The following is a 21,403-nucleotide window of genomic DNA, read 5'->3' as shown; positions in this document are numbered from 1 at the left end:
TGGGAGAGATGATCCATAGACAACCGCAATTGAAGAGAGTCCCTTGTCTCCTGGTCCATAGTTATTCGAGGAAACAAGTCCACAGTCTCCGTTCCATTGTCTGAGCATGCTAAACTGCAGAGGTCTGAGGTGGAACCGAGCAAACGGGATGATGTCCATTGCCGCTACCATCAGCCTGATTAACTCAATGCACTGAAGGACTAGGCAAGTATCAATAATCTTTGATTTCCTGACTTCAGTCAGAAAAATCTTCATAGACAGGGAGTCTATTATGGTTCCCAAGGTGACCCTTGTGTCTGGAACTTTTCCAAATTTATCTTCCACCCGTGAGTTCTCAGGAAAGATAACACTATGTCGGTGTGGGATCTTGCTTGCTGAAAAGATGGAGCCTGGACTAGAATATCGTCCAGATAAGGCGCCACTCCAACGACCCGAAGGACCGCCAACAGACCCCAGAACCTTTGTGAAAATTCTGTGGAGCAGTGGCCAGCCCGAAATGAAGAGCCATGAACTGGAAGTGCTTGTCCTGGAAGGCAAACCTTAAGAACCCGTGATGATCCCTGTGAATCGGAACATGTAGGTACACGTCCTTTAAATCCACAGTTGTCATAAATTGACCCTCCTGGATTAAGGGAAGAATGGAACAAATAGTTTCCATCTTGAAGGACGGAACCCTTAGAAATTTGTTTAGACTCTAGGTCTAAAATTGGTCTGAAGGTTCCCTCTTTTTTGGGAACCACAAACGGTTTGGAATAAAAACCCTGCCCCTGTTCCAGTAATGGAACAGGGACAATCACTCCCAGGGCAGAGAGGTCTCTTAAGCAATGTGAGAACATTGCTCTCTTTATCTGGTTTGCAGATAACCTTGAAAGTAGTAACCTGCCTCCGGGAGAAAAACTTTTGAACTCTTGTTTGTATCCCTGGGACCCTGAACATATTGAACCCAAACCTGAGCGAAGGAAAGTCTGCCCCCTACAAGATCCGGTCCCGGATCGGTGGCATGCCCTTCATGCTGTCTTGGATTCAATAACAGGCTTCTTGGACTGCTTTCCCTTAGTCCAAGATTGGTTAGGTCTCCATGCCAGTTTAGATTGTTCCGGCTTAGAGGAGGAAGAATTTCCTTTGAAGTTTTAATAGGAATGAATATTACTGTGGTCTTTTCCGTTTGTTTATCTTATTTGGAGGAAGATGACCCTTACCTCCCGTGATATCAGAGATAATTTAAGTTAGGCCAGGTCCAAACAAGGTCGTCCCCTTGTAAGGAATAGCCAGAAGCTTAGACTTGGAAGACATATCCACAGACCAAGGCTTCAACCATAAAGCTCTGCGGGCTAGAAAAGAAAAACCTGAAATCTTAGCTCCCAGTTTAATAATTTGTAGGGAAGCATCCGTAATAAAGACATTGGCAAGCTTCAGAGCCTTTATCCTGTCCTGGATCTCTTCCAAGGAAGTCTGTCCTGAGAGACTCAGGCAGAGCATCAAACCAATAGGCCGCCGTGCTAGTGACAGTAGCAATGCACGCAGCTGGCTGCCATTGCAAACTCTGGTGAACATAAATCTTAAGTAGACACTAACTTCTTATCCATAGGGTCCTTGAAAGCACAACTATCCTCTATGGGAATAGTAGTTCTCTTGGCTAAGGTGGAAACAGCCCCTTCCACCATAGGAACTGTTTGCCAAGCGTCCAAAAGAGTCAGCTATGGGAAACATCTTCTTGAAAATAGGAGAAAAGGGAATGCCTGGTCTCTCCCATTCCTTAATCTCCAAAGCTCTCTTTGGAACCGGAAATACGTCCGAGTAAGAAGGAACCTCAAAGTATCTGTCCAATTTACTAGACTTCTCAGGGATAACCACAACTGTGGAGTTAAGTGTCATCCAAAGTAACCAAAAATCTCCCTAAGCAACAGGCGGAGGTGTTCTAGTTTAAATCTAAAAGTTACAACCTCCGAATCCATCAGAGGCAAAGCACTTTCTGAATCTGAGATTTCCCCCCTCTTCGTGTCCTTGGGAGGGTACCTCTGAAATTGCAACAACTGCATCAGAACTTACTGAATGTCTGGTTTTCCTCTAGCGCTTGCCCTGTAACATTGGAAAAGCAGACAAAGCATCAGAGATTGCAGAATACATGAGAGAAACTATGTCTCTTAAAGTAACTCCAGCGGGCGCTAGAGCAGAAGTGCAGGGCACTGTTTGTGTGGGCAGTAAAATTTGGGACGCTTGGGGAGAAAGCTGCGGCTTTGACCCTCGTCAGACTCTTGGACAGCATCCGATTTTGCTCAGAAATTTTTTTCCCTGTAAGCTAAGGTCCTCAATACATGAGGGACAGAAAGGGACATGTGGTTCCACATTAACATCCAAACATAAGGAGCAAGTAATATCTTGCAAGGCCTCTTGTTCCATGCTGATCACTATGTATAAATTAAAACACCAAATGAATAAAAGATATACGTTACTGTGCCTTTAAATTTAAACCAGTAACTTTTTTACCCAACTGTGTCAAACTATGAATTAGAGACTTAAAATGATAAAAAAAAAAAAAAAAAAAAAAAAAAAAAAAAAAAGTATAGAATTTTTTTTACCGTGGCTTTAAACTTAAAACTAACTTTTATTACCCAGTTATGCCATATAACATTTATACTTAGACACCATTACACCTCAGGTAGGCGCCTCAGCAGAGTTGCTGCCAACCGGATTTACTATCCCCTCTTGTAGATCGATCCGTTAACTCAGCGACACCATCCTGATCAAAAAAAAAAAAAAAAAATGAAACGGCTGCTTATATGAAAAAAACCATGCGGTTCTAGTGAAAACGCTCCTCAGCTGCTTCTGGTAAGGAAGATATGTCTCAGAAACTACGCAGATACAGGAAGCGTGCAAACTAGATAGCCCCGCCCATCGTGGACGTTACTGCTCTGTCTCCCAAACGGCTTATTTTACTTTGAAATGTTGGGAAAAACCAAACATTTTTCAACATGAGCTTAACTCCCAGCCCAATAAATAAATATATAGAGAGAGAGAGTCTCATGTCCGAAACACAAAGAGCACCTGTCAATTGAGCCTTGTATGTTTAAGTTTATTGAATAATAAAAGTGCCCACTTGTCCCCAGAATAAAAAAGGTAGCACTTAGCTTACGTCTGCCTGACAGCCAAGGCAGCTCACAGGCTTGAGAGGTCCTATTCCTAACATCGACCTGTGGAGAAATAAAAGTCTGAGTAAATCTACCTCAGGCTATAGAAGATAGGGCAGCATGCTAATATGGGAGGCGCAGTGAGAATTATGTCCCACAAGTTCCTATTGCTTTAAAGTCACCAAAGCTCCACTGAAGAGACTGATATGGACTACGGCTACACCCAAGAACAAAAGCAGCACAATCTTGCACTACTTTAAAAATAATAAACTCTTGATCGAAGAATCTATACTATATAACACCTCACTTTACCACTTCCTATCACTAACGTAGGCAAAGGGAATGACTGGAGTGGGAGGGAAGGGAGGAGCTATTTAACAGCTCTGGTGCTCTTTGCAGCCGCCTGCTGACCAGGTGGTGAATATCCCATTAGTAATTAAGATGATCCATGGACTTGTTTTAAAAAAAGAAATACCTTTGCATCTTGACAGCCGCTCCAGCTTCCTCCGCAAGCCTGTTCCTGGCTCTAAAATGATGAATCAGGCCTTCCTCCAATCACGGCGTTGAATATGACAGATTCCCCCGGGGGGGGGGGGGGGGGGGCATGATTGTCAGATGACCATACCATCGTTTGACGTCAGAAAGGTCTTGCGACGACCTGAAGAAGCTGTCAAGTCAAGGGTAATTTTTCTCAACAGGAGGGAAATGTAAATTGATGAATTAAAGTGCCTTTGTTTTTAAAAAACAGGCACTTTAGCATCAAAATTTACATTTACTTTAAGGCAGAGGAACAGCGATCCAGGTTTACTGAAGAAAAAAAACCGGGTATTTCTAAAAATACGCTGCAATGTAAACTTTCATGAATGAAAAGTGTCCCTATTTTTTTTTAAAAACGGGTACTGAATAATGGAATTTTACATTCACTTTAAGAAAGGGGCATTTAAAATTTATACAGACAGATGTGAGGGTGTGAAAAAGAAAAAACAAAGTCAACTGCTTACATTTGTTATTTTACAAGTGGCAGTTTAGCAACTAAAATCAAACTGACCTATGTTGTCTTGGATGTTAACAACCTCACAAATTAAAGCTTAATTTTATTTTAAAGTTGATAATCTGAACACCCTTGAAGGGCTTGGTTTTTACTAAGGCGATTTCTTCTGATGTCTAGTTTACATATCTTTTCTGTAGCCATTACTGCAGTATTGAAATATTTAGTATAGGTGGATGGTAATAACTCCTTATTTCTTTCATGTAATTAGCAAGAGTCCATGAGCTAGTGACGTATGGGATATACATTCCTACCAGGAGGGGCAAAGTTTCCCAAACCTTAAAATGCCTATAAATACACCCCTCACCACACCCACAATTCAGTTTTACAAACTTTGCCTCCGATGGAGGTGGTGAAGTAAGTTTGTGCTAGATTCTACGTTGATATGCGCTCCGCAGCAAGTTGGAGCCCGGTTTTCCTCTCAGCGTGCAGTGAATGTCAGAGGGATGTGAAGAGAGTATTGCCTATTTGAATGCAGTGATCTCCTTCTACGGGGTCTATTTCATAGGTTCTCTGTTATCGGTCGTAGAGATTCATCTCTTACCTCCCTTTTCAGATCGACGATATACTCTTATATATACCATTACCTCTGCTGATTCTCGTTTCAGTACTGGTTTGGCTTTCTACAAACATGTAGATGAGTGTCCTGGGGTAAGTAAATCTTATTTTCTGTGACACTCTAAGCTATGGTTGGGCACTTTGTTTATAAAGTTCTAAATATATGTATTCAAACATTTGCCTTGACTCAGAATGTTCAACATTCCTTATTTTTCAGACAGTCAGTTTCATATTTGGGTTAAATGCATTTGTTTCAATCATTTTTTCTTACCTTAAAAAATTTGACTTTTTCCCTGTGGGCTGTTAGGCTCGCGGGGGCAGAAAATGCTTCATTTTATTGCGTCATTCTTGGCGCGGACTTTTTTGGCGCAAAATTTTTTTTTCTGTTTCCGGCGTCATACGTGTCGCCGGAAGTTGCGTCATTTTTTGACTTTTTTTGCGTCAAAAATGTCGGCGTTCCGGATGTGGCGTCATTTTTGGCGCCAAAAGCATTTAGGCGCCAAATAATGTGGGCGTCTTTTTTGGCGCTAAAAAATATGGGCGTCATTTTTGTCTCCACATTATTTAAGTCTCATTTATTGCTTCTGGTTGCTAGAAGCTTGTTCTCTGGCATTTTTTTCCCATTCCTGAAACTGTCATTTAAGGAATTTGATCAATTTTGCTTTATATGTTGTTTTTTTCTTTTACATATTGCAAGATGTTCCACGTTGCAACTGAGTCAGAAGATACTTCAGGAAAATCACTGCCCAGTGCTGGAGCTACCAAGCGAAGTGTATCTGCTATAAACTTTTGGTATCTGTTTCTCCAGCTGTTGTTTGTATTGCATGTCATGTCAAACTTATTAATGCAGATAAAATTTCCTTTAGTACTGTTACATTACCTGTTGCTGTTCCGCCAACATCTAATTTTCAGAGTGTTCCTGATAACATAAGAGATTTTATTTTTTAAATCCATTAAGAAGGCTATGTCTGTTATTTCTCCTTCTAGTATACATAAAAGTCTTTTAAAACTTCTCTTTTTTCAGATGAATTTTTAAATGAACATCATCATTCTGATACTGATAATGGTTCAGAGGTTTCTGTCTCAGAGGTTGATGCTGATAAATCTTTGTATTTGTTCAAGATGGAATTTATTCGTTCTTTACTTAAAGAAGTGTTATTTGCATTAGAAATAGAGAATTCTGGTCCTCTTGATACTAAATGTAAACGTTTAAATAAGGTTTTTAAATCTCCTGTAGTTATTCCAGAAGTGTTTAATCTCCCTGATGCTATTTCTGAAGTAATTTCCAGGGAATGGAATAATTTGGGTAATTTATTTACTCCTTCTAGACGTTTAAGCAAATTATATCCTGTGCCATCTGACAGATTAGTTTTTTTGGGACAAAAATCCCTAAGGTTATGGGGCTGTCTCTACTCCTGCTAATGTACTACTATTCCTACGGCAGATAGTACTTCATTTAAGGATCCTTTAGATAGGAAAATTGAATCCTTTCTAAGAAAAGCTTACTTATGTTCAGGTAATCTTCTTAGACCTGCTATATTTTTAGCGGATGTTGCTGCAGCTTCAATTTTTTGGTTAGAAGCTTTAGCGCAACAAGTAACAGATCATAATTTTATAGCATTATTATTATTCTATAACATGCTAATAATTTTATTGGTGATACCATCTTTTGATATCATTAGAGTTGATGTCAGGTATATGTTTCTAGCTATTTTAGCTAGAAAAGCTTTATGGATTAAACTTGGAATGCTGACATGTCTTCTAAGTCAACTTTGCTTTCCCTTTCTTTCCAGGGTAAATAATCATTTTCGTTCCTTTCCTCACAACATGGAACAAAAGCCTGATCCTTCATCCTCAGGAGCGGTATCAGTTTGGAAACTATTTCCAGTTTGGAATATATCCAAGCCTTATAGAAACCTATAGCCAGCTCCTAAGTACCTATGAAGGTGCGGCCCTTATTCCAGCTCAGCTGGTATGGGGCAGATTACGTTTTCTTCAAAGAAATTTGGATCAATTCCGTTCTTAATCTCTGGTTTCAGAAACATTGTTTCAGAAAGGTACAGAATTGGCTTCAAGTTAAGGCCTCCTGCTAAGAGATTCTTTTCTTTCCCGTGTCCCAGTTAACACAGCAAAGGCTCAGCATTTCTGAAATGTGTTTCAGATCTAGAGTTGGCTGGAGTATTTATGCCAGTTCCAGTTCTGGAACAGGGGCTGGGGTTTTATTTTATCTCTTCATTGTACCAAAGAAGGTCAATTCCTTCAGACCAGTTCCGGATCTATCATTATTGAATCGTTATGTTAGGATACCAACATTCAAGATGGTTACTGTAGGACTATCCTGCCTTTTGTTTAGCAAGGGCATTATATGTCTACAATAGATTTACAGGATGTGTATCTGCATATTCCGATTCATCCAGATCACTTTTAGTGTCTGAGATTCTCTTTTTAGACAAGCATTACCAGTTTTGTGGCTCTACCGTTTGGCCTAGCCTCAGTTCCAAGAATTTTTTTCAAAGGTTCTCGGTGCCCTTCTTTCTGTAATCAGAGAATAGGGTTTTGGTATTTCCTTATTTGGACGATATCTTGGTACTTGCTCAGTCTTCTCATTTTCGAAGAATCTCATACGAATCGACTTGTGTTGTTTCTTCAAGTTCATGGTTGGAGGATCAATTTACCAATCAGTTCATTGATTCCTCAGACAAGGGTAACCTTTTTAGGTTTCTAGATAAATTCAGTGTCTATGACTCTGTCCTTGTCAGACAAGAGAAGTTTAACATTGATATCAGCTTGTCAAAACCTTCAGTCACAATCATTCCCTTTGGTAGCCTTATGCATGGAAATGTTGGGTCTTAGGACTGCCGCATCAGATGCGATCTCCTTTGCTCGTTTTCACATGCGACCTCTTCAGCTCTGTATGCTGAACCAATGGTGCAGGGATTACTCAAAGATATCTCAATTAATATCTTTAAACCGATTTTACGACACATCACCATCGTTTAGTTCAGGGGGCTTCTTTGTTCTTCCGACCTGGACTATAATCTCAACAGATGCAAGTCTTACAGGTTGGGGAGCTGTGTGGGGGTATCTGACGGCACAAGGGGTTTGGGAATCTCAGGAGGTGAGATTTCCGATCAATATTTTGGAACTCCGTGCAATTTTCAGAGCTCTTCAGTCTTGGCCTCTTCTGAAGAGAGAGTTGTTCATTTGTTTTCAGATAGACAATGTCACAACTGTGGCATACATCAATCATCAAGGAGGGATTCACAGTCCTCTGGCTATGAAAGAAGTATCTCGAATTTTGGTTTGGGCGGAATCCAGCTCCTGTCTAATCTCTGCGGTTCATATCCCAGGCATGGACAATTGGAAAGCGGATTATCTCAGTCGCCAAACGTTGCATCCGGGCGAATGGTCTCTTCACCCAGAGGTATTTCTTCAGATTGTTCAAATGTGGGAACTTCCAGAAATAGATCTGATGGCTTCTCATCTAAACAAGAAACTTCCCAGGTATCTGTCCAGATCCCGGGATCCTCAGGCGGAGGCAGTGGATGCATTATCACTTCCTTGGAAGTATCATCCTGCCTATATCTTTCCGCCTCTAGTTCTTCTTCCAAGAGTAATCTCCAAGATTCTGAAGGAATGCTCGTTTGTTCTGCTGGTAGCTCCGGCATGGCCTCACAGGTTTTGGTATGCGGATCTTGTCCGGATGGCCTCTTGCCAACCGTGGACTCTTCCGTTAAGACCAGACCTTTTGTCTCAAGGTCCTTTTTTCCATCAGGATCTGAAATCCTTAAATTTAAAGGTATGGAGATTGAACGCTTGATTCTTGGTCAAAGAGGTTTCTCTGACTCTGTGATTAATACTATGTTACAGGCTCGTAAATCTGTATCCAGAGAGATATATTATAGAGTCTGGAAGACTTATATTTCTTGGTGTCTTTCTCATCATTTTTCTTGGTATTCTTTTAGAATACCGAGAATATTACAGTTTCTTCAGGATGGTTTAGATAAGGGTTTGTCCGCAAGTTCCTTGAAAGGTCAAATCTCTGCTCCTTCTGTTCTTTTTCACAGAAAGATTGCTATTCTTCCTGATATTCATTGTTTTGTACAAGCTTTGGTTCGTATAAAGCCTGTCATTAAGTCAATTTCTCCTCCTTGGAGTTTGAATTTGGTTCTGGGGGCTCTTCAAGCTCCTCCATTTGAACCTATGCATTCATTGGATATTAAATTACTTTCTTGGAAAGTTTTGTTCCTTTTGGCCATCTCTTCTGCCAGAAGAGTTTCTGAATTATCTGCTCTTTCTTGTGAGTCTCCTTTTCTGATTTTTCATCAGGATAAGGCGGTGTTGCGAACTTCTTTTGAATTTTTACCTAAGTTGTGAATTCCAACAACATTAGTAGAGACATTGTGGTTCCTTCATTATGTCCTAATCCTAAGAATTCTAAGGAGAAATCGTTGCATTCTTTGGATGTTATTAGAGCTTTGAAATATTATGTTGAAGCTACTAAGTCTTTCCGAAAGACTTCTAGTTTATTTGTTATCTTTTCCGGTTTTAGAAAGGCCAGAAAATTTCTGCCATTTCTTTGGCATCTTGGTTGAAATCTTTAATTCATCTTGCCTATGTTGAGTCGGGTAAGACTCCGCCTCATAGGATTACAGCTCATTCTACTAGGTCAGTTTCTACTTCCTGGGCGTTTAGGAATGAAGCTTCGGTTGATCAGATTTGCAAAGCGGCAACTTGGTCCTCTTTGCATACTTTTACCAAATTCTACCATTTTGTTGTATTTTCTTCTTCTGAAGCAGTTTTTGGTAGAAAAGTACTTCAGGCAGCGGTTTCAGTTTGAATCTTCTGCTTATGTTTTTCATTAAACTTTATTTTGGGTGTGGATTATTTTCAGCAGGAATTGGCTGTCTTTATTTTATCCCTCCCTCTCTAGTGACTCTTGTGTGGAAAGATCCACATCTTGGGTAGTCATTATCCCATACGTCACTAGCTCATGGACTCTTGCTAATTACATGAAAGAAAACATAATTTATGTAAGAACTTACCTGATAAATTCATTTTTCATATTAGCAAGAGTCCATGAGGCCCGCCCTTTTTTGTGGTGGTTATGATTTTTTTGTATAAAGCACAATTATTCCAATTCCTTATTTTATATGCTTTCGCACTTTTTTCTTATCACCCCACTTCTTGGCTATTCGTTAAACTGAATTGTGGGTGTGGTGAGGGGTGTATTTATAGGCATTTTAAGGTTTGGGAAACTTTGCCCCTCCTGGTAGGAATGTATATCCCATACGTCACTAGCTCATGGACTCTTGCTAATATGAAAGAAATGAATTTATCAGGTAAGTTCTTACATAAATTATGTTGTTTACTACACTCCCTCAACCAGAAGAGGAGAGTAAAATTTACACTGTCCATGAATCTGAACTGGTTTAGAACATTCGCAACAATCTTAATGCAGAACACACTAAGATCTGTGCAAATCCAGATCTTAATACATTTCACAAGAAGAAATCTGGTTCAGAAAGAGCTTAATGTCATGACACCTTCCGATCATTACAAAACAATGTGATTGCTTAGTTTAGAAGATCTTACACTACTGTATGCTGTAAACTTGGGTAAATGTACTGCTAAAAATGTACGTAGCACTACCCAATATGCTTTGTTGCATTATAAATTCTGCATGCTATAGGGAGAAACTACCACAACATGAAAGACTTAATAACATTAGTTATCTGTAGTGGGTCACTAAATCTAAATTTTTAACTAGGCTCAGGCAGAGACTGTAGTAAAGGGGGGGGGGGTGGAAATAAACCTTTATGCAATCTTAGCACTGCGGAATCTGTTAAACTACAAAATAGATCATGTTGTTTAGCCCCATTTAGAAAATAAACCTAAAAATTGGGCTGCAGGGGAAGACCATACATTACCTTTGCCATTTATTTTTAGCAAGTAGGATCGCTCCAGGGTCTGTAAGGAGTAACAATAAGTTACAAGTGTTAGTTACTTCAGCAAAAGAAAGAATCACTTTATTTGTACCAGTAACTGAAGTCCGTAAAACTATTTTCAAGTCAGCTAAAAGTCTCAAGTAAGAATGTTTAACATAAAAATGTCTTACCTTGAAACCAAAGAAGTTGTATGAGAAGTCTCGGTCATAGATTATAGTGGAATTAAGACGCTATGGGAGGGAACAAAAAATAAAAAAAAATAATCATTTAAGGCAAATAAACTCAAACCAACGCAGCACTAATCACGCAAGACTGTTTAAACTCCACACAGGTTTTTAAATAGTTCTCAGGAGCAACAGAGGTTTGCTGGTCCAGCAGCACTTGCACGACCCAACAGGTCTCTACAGCTTACGAGAGCCATTTTAACTACTTTGGGTCTGAACAGTTTAGTTGGGATGCCGATTCATTCCCTGTAGATGGCAACACCTTTATTTTCCCCACTAAACTGGCACAGGCCTATAGTAGGCAAGATCTACCAAGAGTGACATCACACTCCAGCAACTAGTGACTTACATCTTTATTTGCCAAAACAATGTCCAGAGTTTCCTTGGAGATCATAGGAGAATGCAAGCCATTCAGTGGATTCACATAGTTATACAGATCTTCCATAGCATCTAGAGAATACAATTTAACAATATTTAGATGCATATTAATGTAACTTGCATAACCACCAACATGTGTGTGCATTCCACCACACTTCAGCCAATAGACCAATGCTTGGGTTACAAAGCAACTCATATCTAGCAGACAAGGGTTCAACCTGAGATACAATATTAGAAACAAGTTAGCAATGGCACTATTGTAGGCAAACCCCACTACGTTAAATAATTAGAAAAGTGAAAGCTGGATGTTCTTCCAGTATATTCTCTCACTTGTGTTCTTAAATTAATCTCTGTGGGTTGGTGCTTGTGCACAAATATAGAAACGTACAACTGGTTAGTGAAACAAGAAGAGTTTCACTGAAAGGTGTGCACTTCTAGCACTCTACTGCCCTGTACTGTAAGGAAATATTAAAATAACTTATTTAGAGAATTTTAAAATATATTGAGAACACCAACATCATTCATACATTAAAATTCCAAAGAGAAAAACTCACGATTAAAGTGCTCTAGTAGGTCAATGGTTGATTTCACCGTGTTAGATATGTAGTATCAATTCCTAGATACACTAAAGTATTTTGTTCCAATGCTCATATACATGGGTAGCACTTTAGAGGGTTGTAACTAGAATAACTATCCCACATAGTACTGTCTAGACAAATAGATGGACTGTGGTTCCATATAGGTTGGAAGTTGGACGGGAGGTCTGATGTGGTTTAATATAGATAGTATATAGATTTATGACAGAGTGGATAACTCAGAGTAAACTGTATAGATGGGTATATAAAAAATATACTTGGTATCCCACTGTATTACTGAGTAGAACAGTGTCTGTGCTCTAACATCAATCTATGTTCATGTATTTCTCCTTTACTCAATTGATATACATATATGAATGTTTAAGAGAGATGCGTACTGCTAGTGCTTATTATGATAGATTCAGTATTATATTATCAAGTGTGTTAGATTGTGTTACCACCATCCGACTATTGATGGTAAAATCACAAATATTTATGTTATATTCATCAGTTAACATAAAGTGCATACCACTATTCTTATACATACATACTTGTATTTACATCAATTATACATCCAGTGAGATTGTCAATGCTCATTTAATTTTTCTTACGAAATGTACCTAAATGGACAGGTTACATTACCTGATAATATGAGCTTTGCCTAATAATACAGTTTGACCTAATTCATAACATCTATACAATTAGGCAAAGCTCATATTATCAGGTAATGTAACCTGTCCATTTAGGTACATTTCGTAAGAAAAATTAAATGAGCATTGACAATCTCACTGGATGTATAATTGATGTAAATACAAGTATGTATGTATAAGAATAGTGGTATGCACTTTATGTTAACTGATGAATATAACAAATATTTGTGATTTTACCATCAATAGTCGGATGGTGGTAACACAATCTAACACACTTGATAATATAATACTGAATCTATCATAATAAGCACTAGCAGTACGCATCTCTCTTAAACATTCATATATGTATATCAATTGAGTAAAGGAGAAATACATGAACATAGATTGATGTTAGAGCACAGACACTGTTCTACTCAGTAATACAGTGGGATACCAAGTATATTTTTTATATACCCATCTATACAGTTTACTCTGAGTTATCCACTCTGTCATAAATCTATATACTATCTATATTAAACCACATCAGACCTCCCGTCCAACTTGCAACCTATATGGAACCACAGTCCATCCATTTGTCTAGACAGTACTATGTGGGATAGTTATTCTAGTTACAACCCTCTAAAGTGCTACCCATGTATATGAGCATTGGAACAAAATACTTTAGTGTATCTAGGAATTGATACTATATATCTAACACGGTGAAATCAACCATTGACCTACTAGAGCACTTTAATTGTGAGTTTTTCTCTTTGGAATTTTAATGTATGAATGATGTTGGTGTTCTCAATATATTTTAAAATTCTCTAAATAAGTTATGTTTTAATATTTCTGTACAGTACAAGCCCCTAGTCTGGGCAGTAGAGTGCTAGAAGTGCACACCTTTCAGTGAAACTCTTCTTGTTTCACTAACCAGTTGTGAGATACAATATTCACTGTCTGAACAACTCCCTTCTTACCGCTGAATATTTTCTTTGTTTCCTTGTGCAAGTTGGACACAGCAATTCTAGCAGCCAAAATTGCATAATCTGGGTGCTTGGTTGTCAGTGTCGCTGCTGTCTCAGCTGCTAATGTGTCCAGCTCCACCGTTGTTACTCCACTGTACAGACCTTGGATTACTTTCATTGTAATCTGAGCCTACAAAATAGATATTTAAGATTTTAATTTAAAAAGATATCTATACTATAATTGCATTTGTAACGCGCCCGGTGTCGCCAGTTGCGCACGCATACTCAAAAGGAATGATTGCAGCGCAGAATGTTGGCTGCAGGTGGATTCCGAAAATGGCAGGGTGGATTATTTCACTAACCTGCCATTTTCGGAATCCACTGGGATGTAGCGAAGGCAAACTAAGCATTACAAAAAAATAATTTTATTATTTTGGATAGCTTTGTTTATTTTTTTCGGTATTTGTACTTTTATTTTTTGTATCTATAGCTTGGGGGGGGGGGGTTTGTTTGTTTTTTACACATAGACTGCACTCTGCGCAAGCTTATCACCTAGTATACAATAAAAGTTAAAGCATAGCGTACACATTTTTACACATTTGACAAAAAGATTAACTAAGTTTTAATATGACAACATTAAACAAGGTAGCAGGATAGCTTGTGAGGACACAGTCTGTATTAGATTTCTTACAGATGAGAGAATACATTTAATAGCAGTGATACTTACAGGATCCACAAACTCTGGGTTGAGTCCATAGCATAACTTTTGGATTCTGGAAGTGATTTTGTCAAACATAACACGTTCCTGCCTCCCATCTATAAAGCAGTAGAAATAAAAAATTTTATTTTAGTAAAAAGGCTGTGGCATCTGTATGCTTACATTTGTATGAACCGACAGTAGATGGGTAACAGGCAAATGACAGAAGGGAGGACACAAACTGCATGAAAAGATGAGTTATTCACATCACAGGCAAAAAGGAGAAACAGATCAGTCCTGCAGGCTAAGGAGGATACAGAGGACACGGGGGGGGGGGTGCTGCAGGCTAAGGAGGATACAGAGGACACGGGGGGGTCTTCTGCAGACTAAGGGGATACAGAGGACACGGGGGGGTCTTCTGCAGACTAAGGGGATACAGAGGACACGGGGGGGTCTTCTGCAGACTAAGGGGATACAGAGGACACGGGGGGGTCGCTGCAGGCTAAGGGGCTACAGAGGACACGGGGGTCGTCTGCTGCAGGCTAAGGGGCTACAGAGGACACGGGGGTCGTCTGCTGCAGGCTAAGGGGCTACAGAGGACACGGGGGTCGTCTGCTGCAGACTAAGGGGCTACAGAGGACACGGGGGTCGTCTGCTGCAGACTAAGGGGCTACAGAGGACACGGGGGTCGTCTGCTGCAGACTAAGGGGCTACAGAGGACACGGGGGTCGTCTGCTGCAGACTAAGGGGATACAGAGGACACGGGGGTCGTCTGCTGCAGACTAAGGGGCTACAGAGGACACGGGGGTCGTCTGCTGCAGACTAAGGGGCTACAGAGGACACGGGGGTCGTCTGCTGCAGACTAAGGGGCTACAGAGGACACGGGGGTCGTCTGCTGCAGACTAAGGGGCTACAGAGGACACGGGGGTCGTCTGCTGCAGACTAAGGGGCTACAGAGGACACGGGGGTCGTCTGCTGCAGACTAAGGGGCTACAGAGGACACGGGGGTCGTCTGCTGCAGACTAAGGGGCTACAGAGGACACGGGGGTCGTCTGCTGCAGACTAAGGGGCTACAGAGGACACGGGGGTCGTCTGCTGCAGACTAAGGGGCTACAGAGGACACGGGGGTCGTCTGCTGCAGACTAAGGGGCTACAGAGGACACGGGGGGTCGTCTGCTGCAGACTAAGGGGCTACAGAGGACACGGGGGTCGTCTGCTGCAGACTAAGGGGCTACAGAGGACACGGGGGTCGTCTGCTGCAGACTAAGGGGCTACAGAGGACACGGGGGTCGTCTGCTGCAGACTAAGGGGCTACAGAGGACACGGGGGTCGTCTGCTGCAGACTAAGGGGCTACAGAGGACACGGGGGTCGTCTGCTGCAGACTAAGGGGCTACAGAGGACACGGGGGTCGTCTGCTGCAGACTAAGGGGCTACAGAGGACACGGGGGTCGTCTGCTGCAGACTAAGGGGCTACAGAGGACACGGGGGTCGTCTGCTGCAGACTAAGGGGCTACAGAGGACACGGGGGTCGTCTGCTGCAGACTAAGGGGCTACAGAGGACACGGGGGTCGTCTGCTGCAGACTAAGGGGCTACAGAGGACACGGGGGTCGTCTGCTGCAGACTAAGGGGCTACAGAGGACACGGGGGTCGTCTGCTGCAGACTAAGGGGCTACAGAGGACACGGGGGTCGTCTGCTGCAGACTAAGGGGCTACAGAGGACACGGGGGTCGTCTGCTGCAGACTAAGGGGATACAGAGGACACGGGGGTCGTCTGCTGCAGACTAAGGGGATACAGAGGACACGGGGGTCGTCTGCTGCAGACTAAGGGGATACAGAGGACACGGGGGTCGTCTGCTGCAGACTAAGGGGATACAGAGGACACGGGGGTCGTCTGCTGCAGACTAAGGGGATACAGAGGACACGGGGGTCGTCTGCTGCAGACTAAGGGGATACAGAGGACACGGGGGTCGTCTGCTGCAGACTAAGGGGATACAGAGGACACGGGGGTCGTCTGCTGCAGACTAAGGGGATACAGAGGACACGGGGGTCGTCTGCTGCAGACTAAGGGGATACAGAGGACACGGGGGTCGTCTGCTGCAGACTAAGGGGATACAGAGGACACGGGGGTCGTCTGCTGCAGACTAAGGGGATACAGAGGACACGGGGGTCGTCTGCTGCAGACTAAGGGGATACAGAGGACACGGGGGTCGTCTGCTGCAGACTAAGGGGATACAGAGGACACGGGGGTCGTCTGCTGCAGACTAAGGGGATACAGAGGACACGGGGGTCGTCTGCTGCAGACTAAGGGGATACAGAGGACACGGGGGTCGTCTGCTGCAGACTAAGGGGATACAGAGGACACGGGGGTCGTCTGCTGCAGACTAAGGGGATACAGAGGACACGGGGGTCGTCTGCTGCAGACTAAGGGGATACAGAGGACACGGGGGTCGTCTGCTGCAGACTAAGGGGATACAGAGGACACGGGGGTCGTCTGCTGCAGACTAAGGGGATACAGAGGACACGGGGGTCGTCTGCTGCAGACTAAGGGGATACAGAGGACACGGGGGTCGTCTGCTGCAGACTAAGGGGATACAGAGGACACGGGGGTCGTCTGCTGCAGACTAAGGGGATACAGAGGACACGGGGGTCGTCTGCTGCAGACTAAGGGGATACAGAGGACACGGGGGTCGTCTGCTGCAGACTAAGGGGATACAGAGGACACGGGGGTCGTCTGCTGCAGACTAAGGGGATACAGAGGACACGGGGGTCGTCTGCTGCAGACTAAGGGGATACAGAGGACACGGGGGTCGTCTGCTGCAGACTAAGGGGATACAGAGGACACGGGGGTCGTCTGCTGCAGACTAAGGGGATACAGAGGACACGGGGGTCGTCTGCTGCAGACTAAGGGGATACAGAGGACACGGGGGTCGTCTGCTGCAGACTAAGGGGATACAGAGGACACGGGGGTCGTCTGCTGCAGACTAAGGGGATACAGAGGACACGGGGGTCGTCTGCTGCAGACTAAGGGGATACAGAGGACACGGGGGTCGTCTGCTGCAGACTAAGGGGATACAGAGGACACGGGGGTCGTCTGCTGCAGACTAAGGGGATACAGAGGACACGGGGGTCGTCTGCTGCAGACTAAGGGGATACAGAGGACACGGGGGTCGTCTGCTGCAGACTAAGGGGATACAGAGGACACGGGGGTCGTCTGCTGCAGACTAAGGGGATACAGAGGACACGGGGGTCGTCTGCTGCAGACTAAGGGGATACAGAGGACACGGGGGTCGTCTGCTGCAGACTAAGGGGATACAGAGGACACGGGGGTCGTCTGCTGCAGACTAAGGGGATACAGAGGACACGGGGGTCGTCTGCTGCAGACTAAGGGGATACAGAGGACACGGGGGTCGTCTGCTGCAGACTAAGGGGATACAGAGGACACGGGGGTCGTCTGCTGCAGACTAAGGGGATACAGAGGACACGGGGGTCGTCTGCTGCAGACTAAGGGGATACAGAGGACACGGGGGTCGTCTGCTGCAGACTAAGGGGATACAGAGGACACGGGGGTCGTCTGCTGCAGACTAAGGGGATACAGAGGACACGGGGGTCGTCTGCTGCAGACTAAGGGGATACAGAGGACACGGGGGTCGTCTGCTGCAGACTAAGGGGATACAGAGGACACGGGGGTCGTCTGCTGCAGACTAAGGGGATACAGAGGACACGGGGGTCGTCTGCTGCAGACTAAGGGGATACAGAGGACACGGGGGTCGTCTGCTGCAGACTAAGGGGATACAGAGGACACGGGGGTCGTCTGCTGCAGACTAAGGGGATACAGAGGACACGGGGGTCGTCTGCTGCAGACTAAGGGGATACAGAGGACACGGGGGTCGTCTGCTGCAGACTAAGGGGATACAGAGGACACGGGGGGTCGTCTGCTGCAGACTAAGGGGATACAGAGGACACGGGGGTCGTCTGCTGCAGACTAAGGGGATACAGAGGACACGGGGGTCGTCTGCTGCAGACTAAGGGGATACAGAGGACACGGGGGTCGTCTGCTGCAGACTAAGGGGATACAGAGGACACGGGGGGTCGTCTGCTGCAGACTAAGGGGATACAGAGGACACGGGGGTCTGCTGCAGACTAAGGGGATACAGAGGACACGGGGGTCTGCTGCAGACTAAGGGGATACAGAGGACACAGGGGGGGTCTGCTGCAGACTAAGGGGATACAGCGGACACAGGTGGGGTCTGCTGCAGACTAAGGGGGTACAGAGGACACGGGGGTCTGCTGCAGACTAAGGGGGTACAGAGGACACAGGGGTCTGCTGCAGACTAAGGGGGTACAGAGGACACAGGGGTCTGCTGCAGACTAAGGGGATACAGAGGACACGGGGGTCTGCTGCAGACTAAGGGGATACAGAGGACACGGGGGGGGGTCTGCTGCAGACTAAGGGGATACAGAGGACACAGGGGGGGTCTGCTGCAGACTAAGGGGATACAGAGGACACAGGGGGGTCTGCTGCAGACTAAGGGGATACAGAGGACACAGGGGGGGTCTGCTGCAGACTAAGGGGATACAGAGGACACGGGGGGGTCTGCTGCAGACTAAGGGGATACAGAGGACACGGGGGTCTGCTGCAGACTAAGGGGATACAGAGGATACAGAGGACACGGGGGGGGTCTGCTGCAGACTAAGGGGATACAGAGGACACGGGGGGGGTCTGCTGCAGACTAAGGGGATACAGAGGACACGGGGGTCTGCTGCAGACTAAGGGGATACAGAGGACACGGGGGGTCTGCTGCAGACTAAGGGGATACAGAGGACACGGGGGGTCTGCTGCAGACTAAGGGGATACAGAGGACACGGGGGGGTCTGCTGCAGACTAAGGGGATACAGAGGACACGGGGGGGTCTGCTGCAGACTAAGGGGATACAGAGGACACGGGGGTCTGCTGCAGACTAAGGGGATACAGAGGACACGGGGGTCTGCTGCAGACTAAGGGGATACAGAGGACACAGGGGGGTCTGCTGCAGACTAAGGGGATACAGAGGACACGGGGGGGTCTGCTGCAGACTAAGGGGATACAGAGGACACGGGGGTCTGCTGCAGACTAAGGGGATAGAGAGGACACGGGGGGTCTGCTGCAGACTAAGGGGATAGAGAGGACACGGGGGGTCTGCTGCAGACTAAGGGGATACAGAGGACATGGGGGTCTGCTGCAGACTAAGGGGATACAGAGGACACAGGGGGGGTCTGCTGCAGACTAAGGGGATACAGAGGACACGGGGGTCTGCTGCAGACTAAGGGGATACAGAGGACACGGGGGTCTGCTGCAGACTAAGGGGATACAGAGGACACGGGGGTCTGCTGCAGACTAAGGGGATACAGAGGACACGGGGGTCTGCTGCAGACTAAGGGGATACAGAGGACACGGGGGTCTGCTGCAGACTAAGGGGATACAGAGGACACAGGGGGGGTCTGCTGCAGACTAAGGGGATACAGAGGACACGGGGATCTACTGCAGACTAAGGGGGTACAGAGGACACGGGGATCTACTGCAGACTAAGGGGATACAGAGGACACGGGGATCTACTGCAGACTAAGGGGGTACAGAGGACACGGGGATCTACTGCAGACTAAGGGGATACAGAGGACACGGGGGGATACAGAGGACGCGGGGGGGGGATACAGAGGAATTAGAAACTAAATGAATAGAGGTGACAGTCACTCGCATATTGAGGGATGAGAGGAGCACACTAGGTGACAGTTACTACATAATGACCCTGACAGAGAACCAGTCACCTCTCTTGATGACGTGCATAGTGGCGGCTGTATGAGGGTCTCAGGCCGGGTCTTGCTGTCTGTGCTGCTGTCCGGGTCCCGCCGGATTCTCAAACAACTTAACAAAAAGTGCGCGAATATACACCAATTAAATTCGGCGCCAAAGAACTCCAGCCGTGACGTCATCAGGGCGGGTCAACACTGTAACTATAGCGCCTTAGCGATAGCGGCGCATTACGTGAGGCCTACGCTGCTGAGAGGCTGCACTGCGCATGACTGTTCTGTCATCAGCTGGTTACCTCAGACGCCCTTTAGTTGTCTCATGTTACAGGATCATTTGTAAACAACAGAAGCCCCGATAACCTGCAAACTTCTATATTAGCTAATATATATATATATATATATATATATATATATGTACAGTGTGTAAACAAAAGAAGCCCAAATAACCTGTAAACTTCTATATTAGCTAATATATATATATATGTACAGTGTGTAAACAAAAGAAGCCCAAATAACCTGTAAACTTCTATATTAGCTAATATATATATATATATGTACAGTGTGTAAACAAAAGAAGCCCAAATAACCTGTAAACTTCTATATTAGCTAATATATATATATATATATATATATATATATATATATATATATATATATATATATATATATATGTACAGTGTGTAAACCACAGAAGCCCTGATAACCTGTAAACTTCTATATTAGCTAATATATATATATATATGTACAGTGTGTAAACCACAGAAGCCCTGATAACCTGTAAACTTCTATATTAGCTAATATATATATATATGTACAGTGTGTAAACCACAGAAGCCCTGATAACCTGTAAACGTCTATATTAGCTAATATATATATATATATGTACAGTGTGTAAACAAAAGAAGCCCAAATAACCTGTAAACTTCTATATTAGCTAATATATATATATATATATATATATATATATATATATATATATATATATATATATATATATATATATATATATATGTACAGTGTGTAAACCACAGAAGCCCTGATAACCTGTAAACTTCTATATTAGCTAATATATATATATATGTACAGTGTGTAAACCACAGAAGCCCTGATAACCTGTAAACTTCTATATTAGCTAATATATATATATATGTACAGTGTGTAAACCACAGAAGCCCTGATAACCTGTAAACGTCTATATTAGCTAATATATATATATATATGTACAGTGTGTAAACCACAGAAGCCCAAATAACCTGTAAACGTCTATATTAGATAATATATATATATATGTACAGTGTGTAAACCACAGAAGCCCTAATAGCCTGTAAACTTCTAAATTAGCTAATATATATATATATGTACAGTGTGTAAACCACAGAAGCCCAAATAACCTGTAAACGTCTATATTAGATAATATATATATATATATATGTACAGTGTGTAAACCACAGAAGCCCTAATAGCCTG

The 21,403-nt window shown here is 43.8% G+C and overlaps 1 protein-coding gene across 1 annotated transcript in view; it reads right to left on the bottom strand.

Annotated features, from left to right (window-relative positions):
* RRM1 (ribonucleotide reductase catalytic subunit M1) overlaps positions 1 to 20,185 on the bottom strand; it is a 43,424-nt gene extending 23,239 nt beyond the window's left edge. Inside the window, exons 1-6 of the mRNA XM_053705664.1 lie at positions 19,955 to 20,185; positions 14,181 to 14,269; positions 13,466 to 13,643; positions 11,256 to 11,356; positions 10,853 to 10,912; positions 10,665 to 10,704 (exon numbers count right to left, since the gene is read on the bottom strand). Of these exons, the coding sequence (XP_053561639.1) occupies positions 10,665 to 10,704; positions 10,853 to 10,912; positions 11,256 to 11,356; positions 13,466 to 13,643; positions 14,181 to 14,269; positions 19,955 to 19,973 (487 nt within the window). The 5' untranslated portion in view covers positions 19,974 to 20,185. The remainder of the gene's footprint in view (positions 1 to 10,664; positions 10,705 to 10,852; positions 10,913 to 11,255; positions 11,357 to 13,465; positions 13,644 to 14,180; positions 14,270 to 19,954) is intronic.
* Positions 20,186 to 21,403: the final 1,218 nt, after the last annotated feature.

This window comes from Bombina bombina, chromosome 3 (genome assembly GCF_027579735.1).
Source record: "Bombina bombina isolate aBomBom1 chromosome 3, aBomBom1.pri, whole genome shotgun sequence".
NCBI classification, from domain to species: Eukaryota; Metazoa; Chordata; class Amphibia; order Anura; family Bombinatoridae; genus Bombina; species Bombina bombina.
Note: the sequence above shows the minus strand (reverse complement) of the source record. Positions and strands in the feature narration are given on the sequence as shown.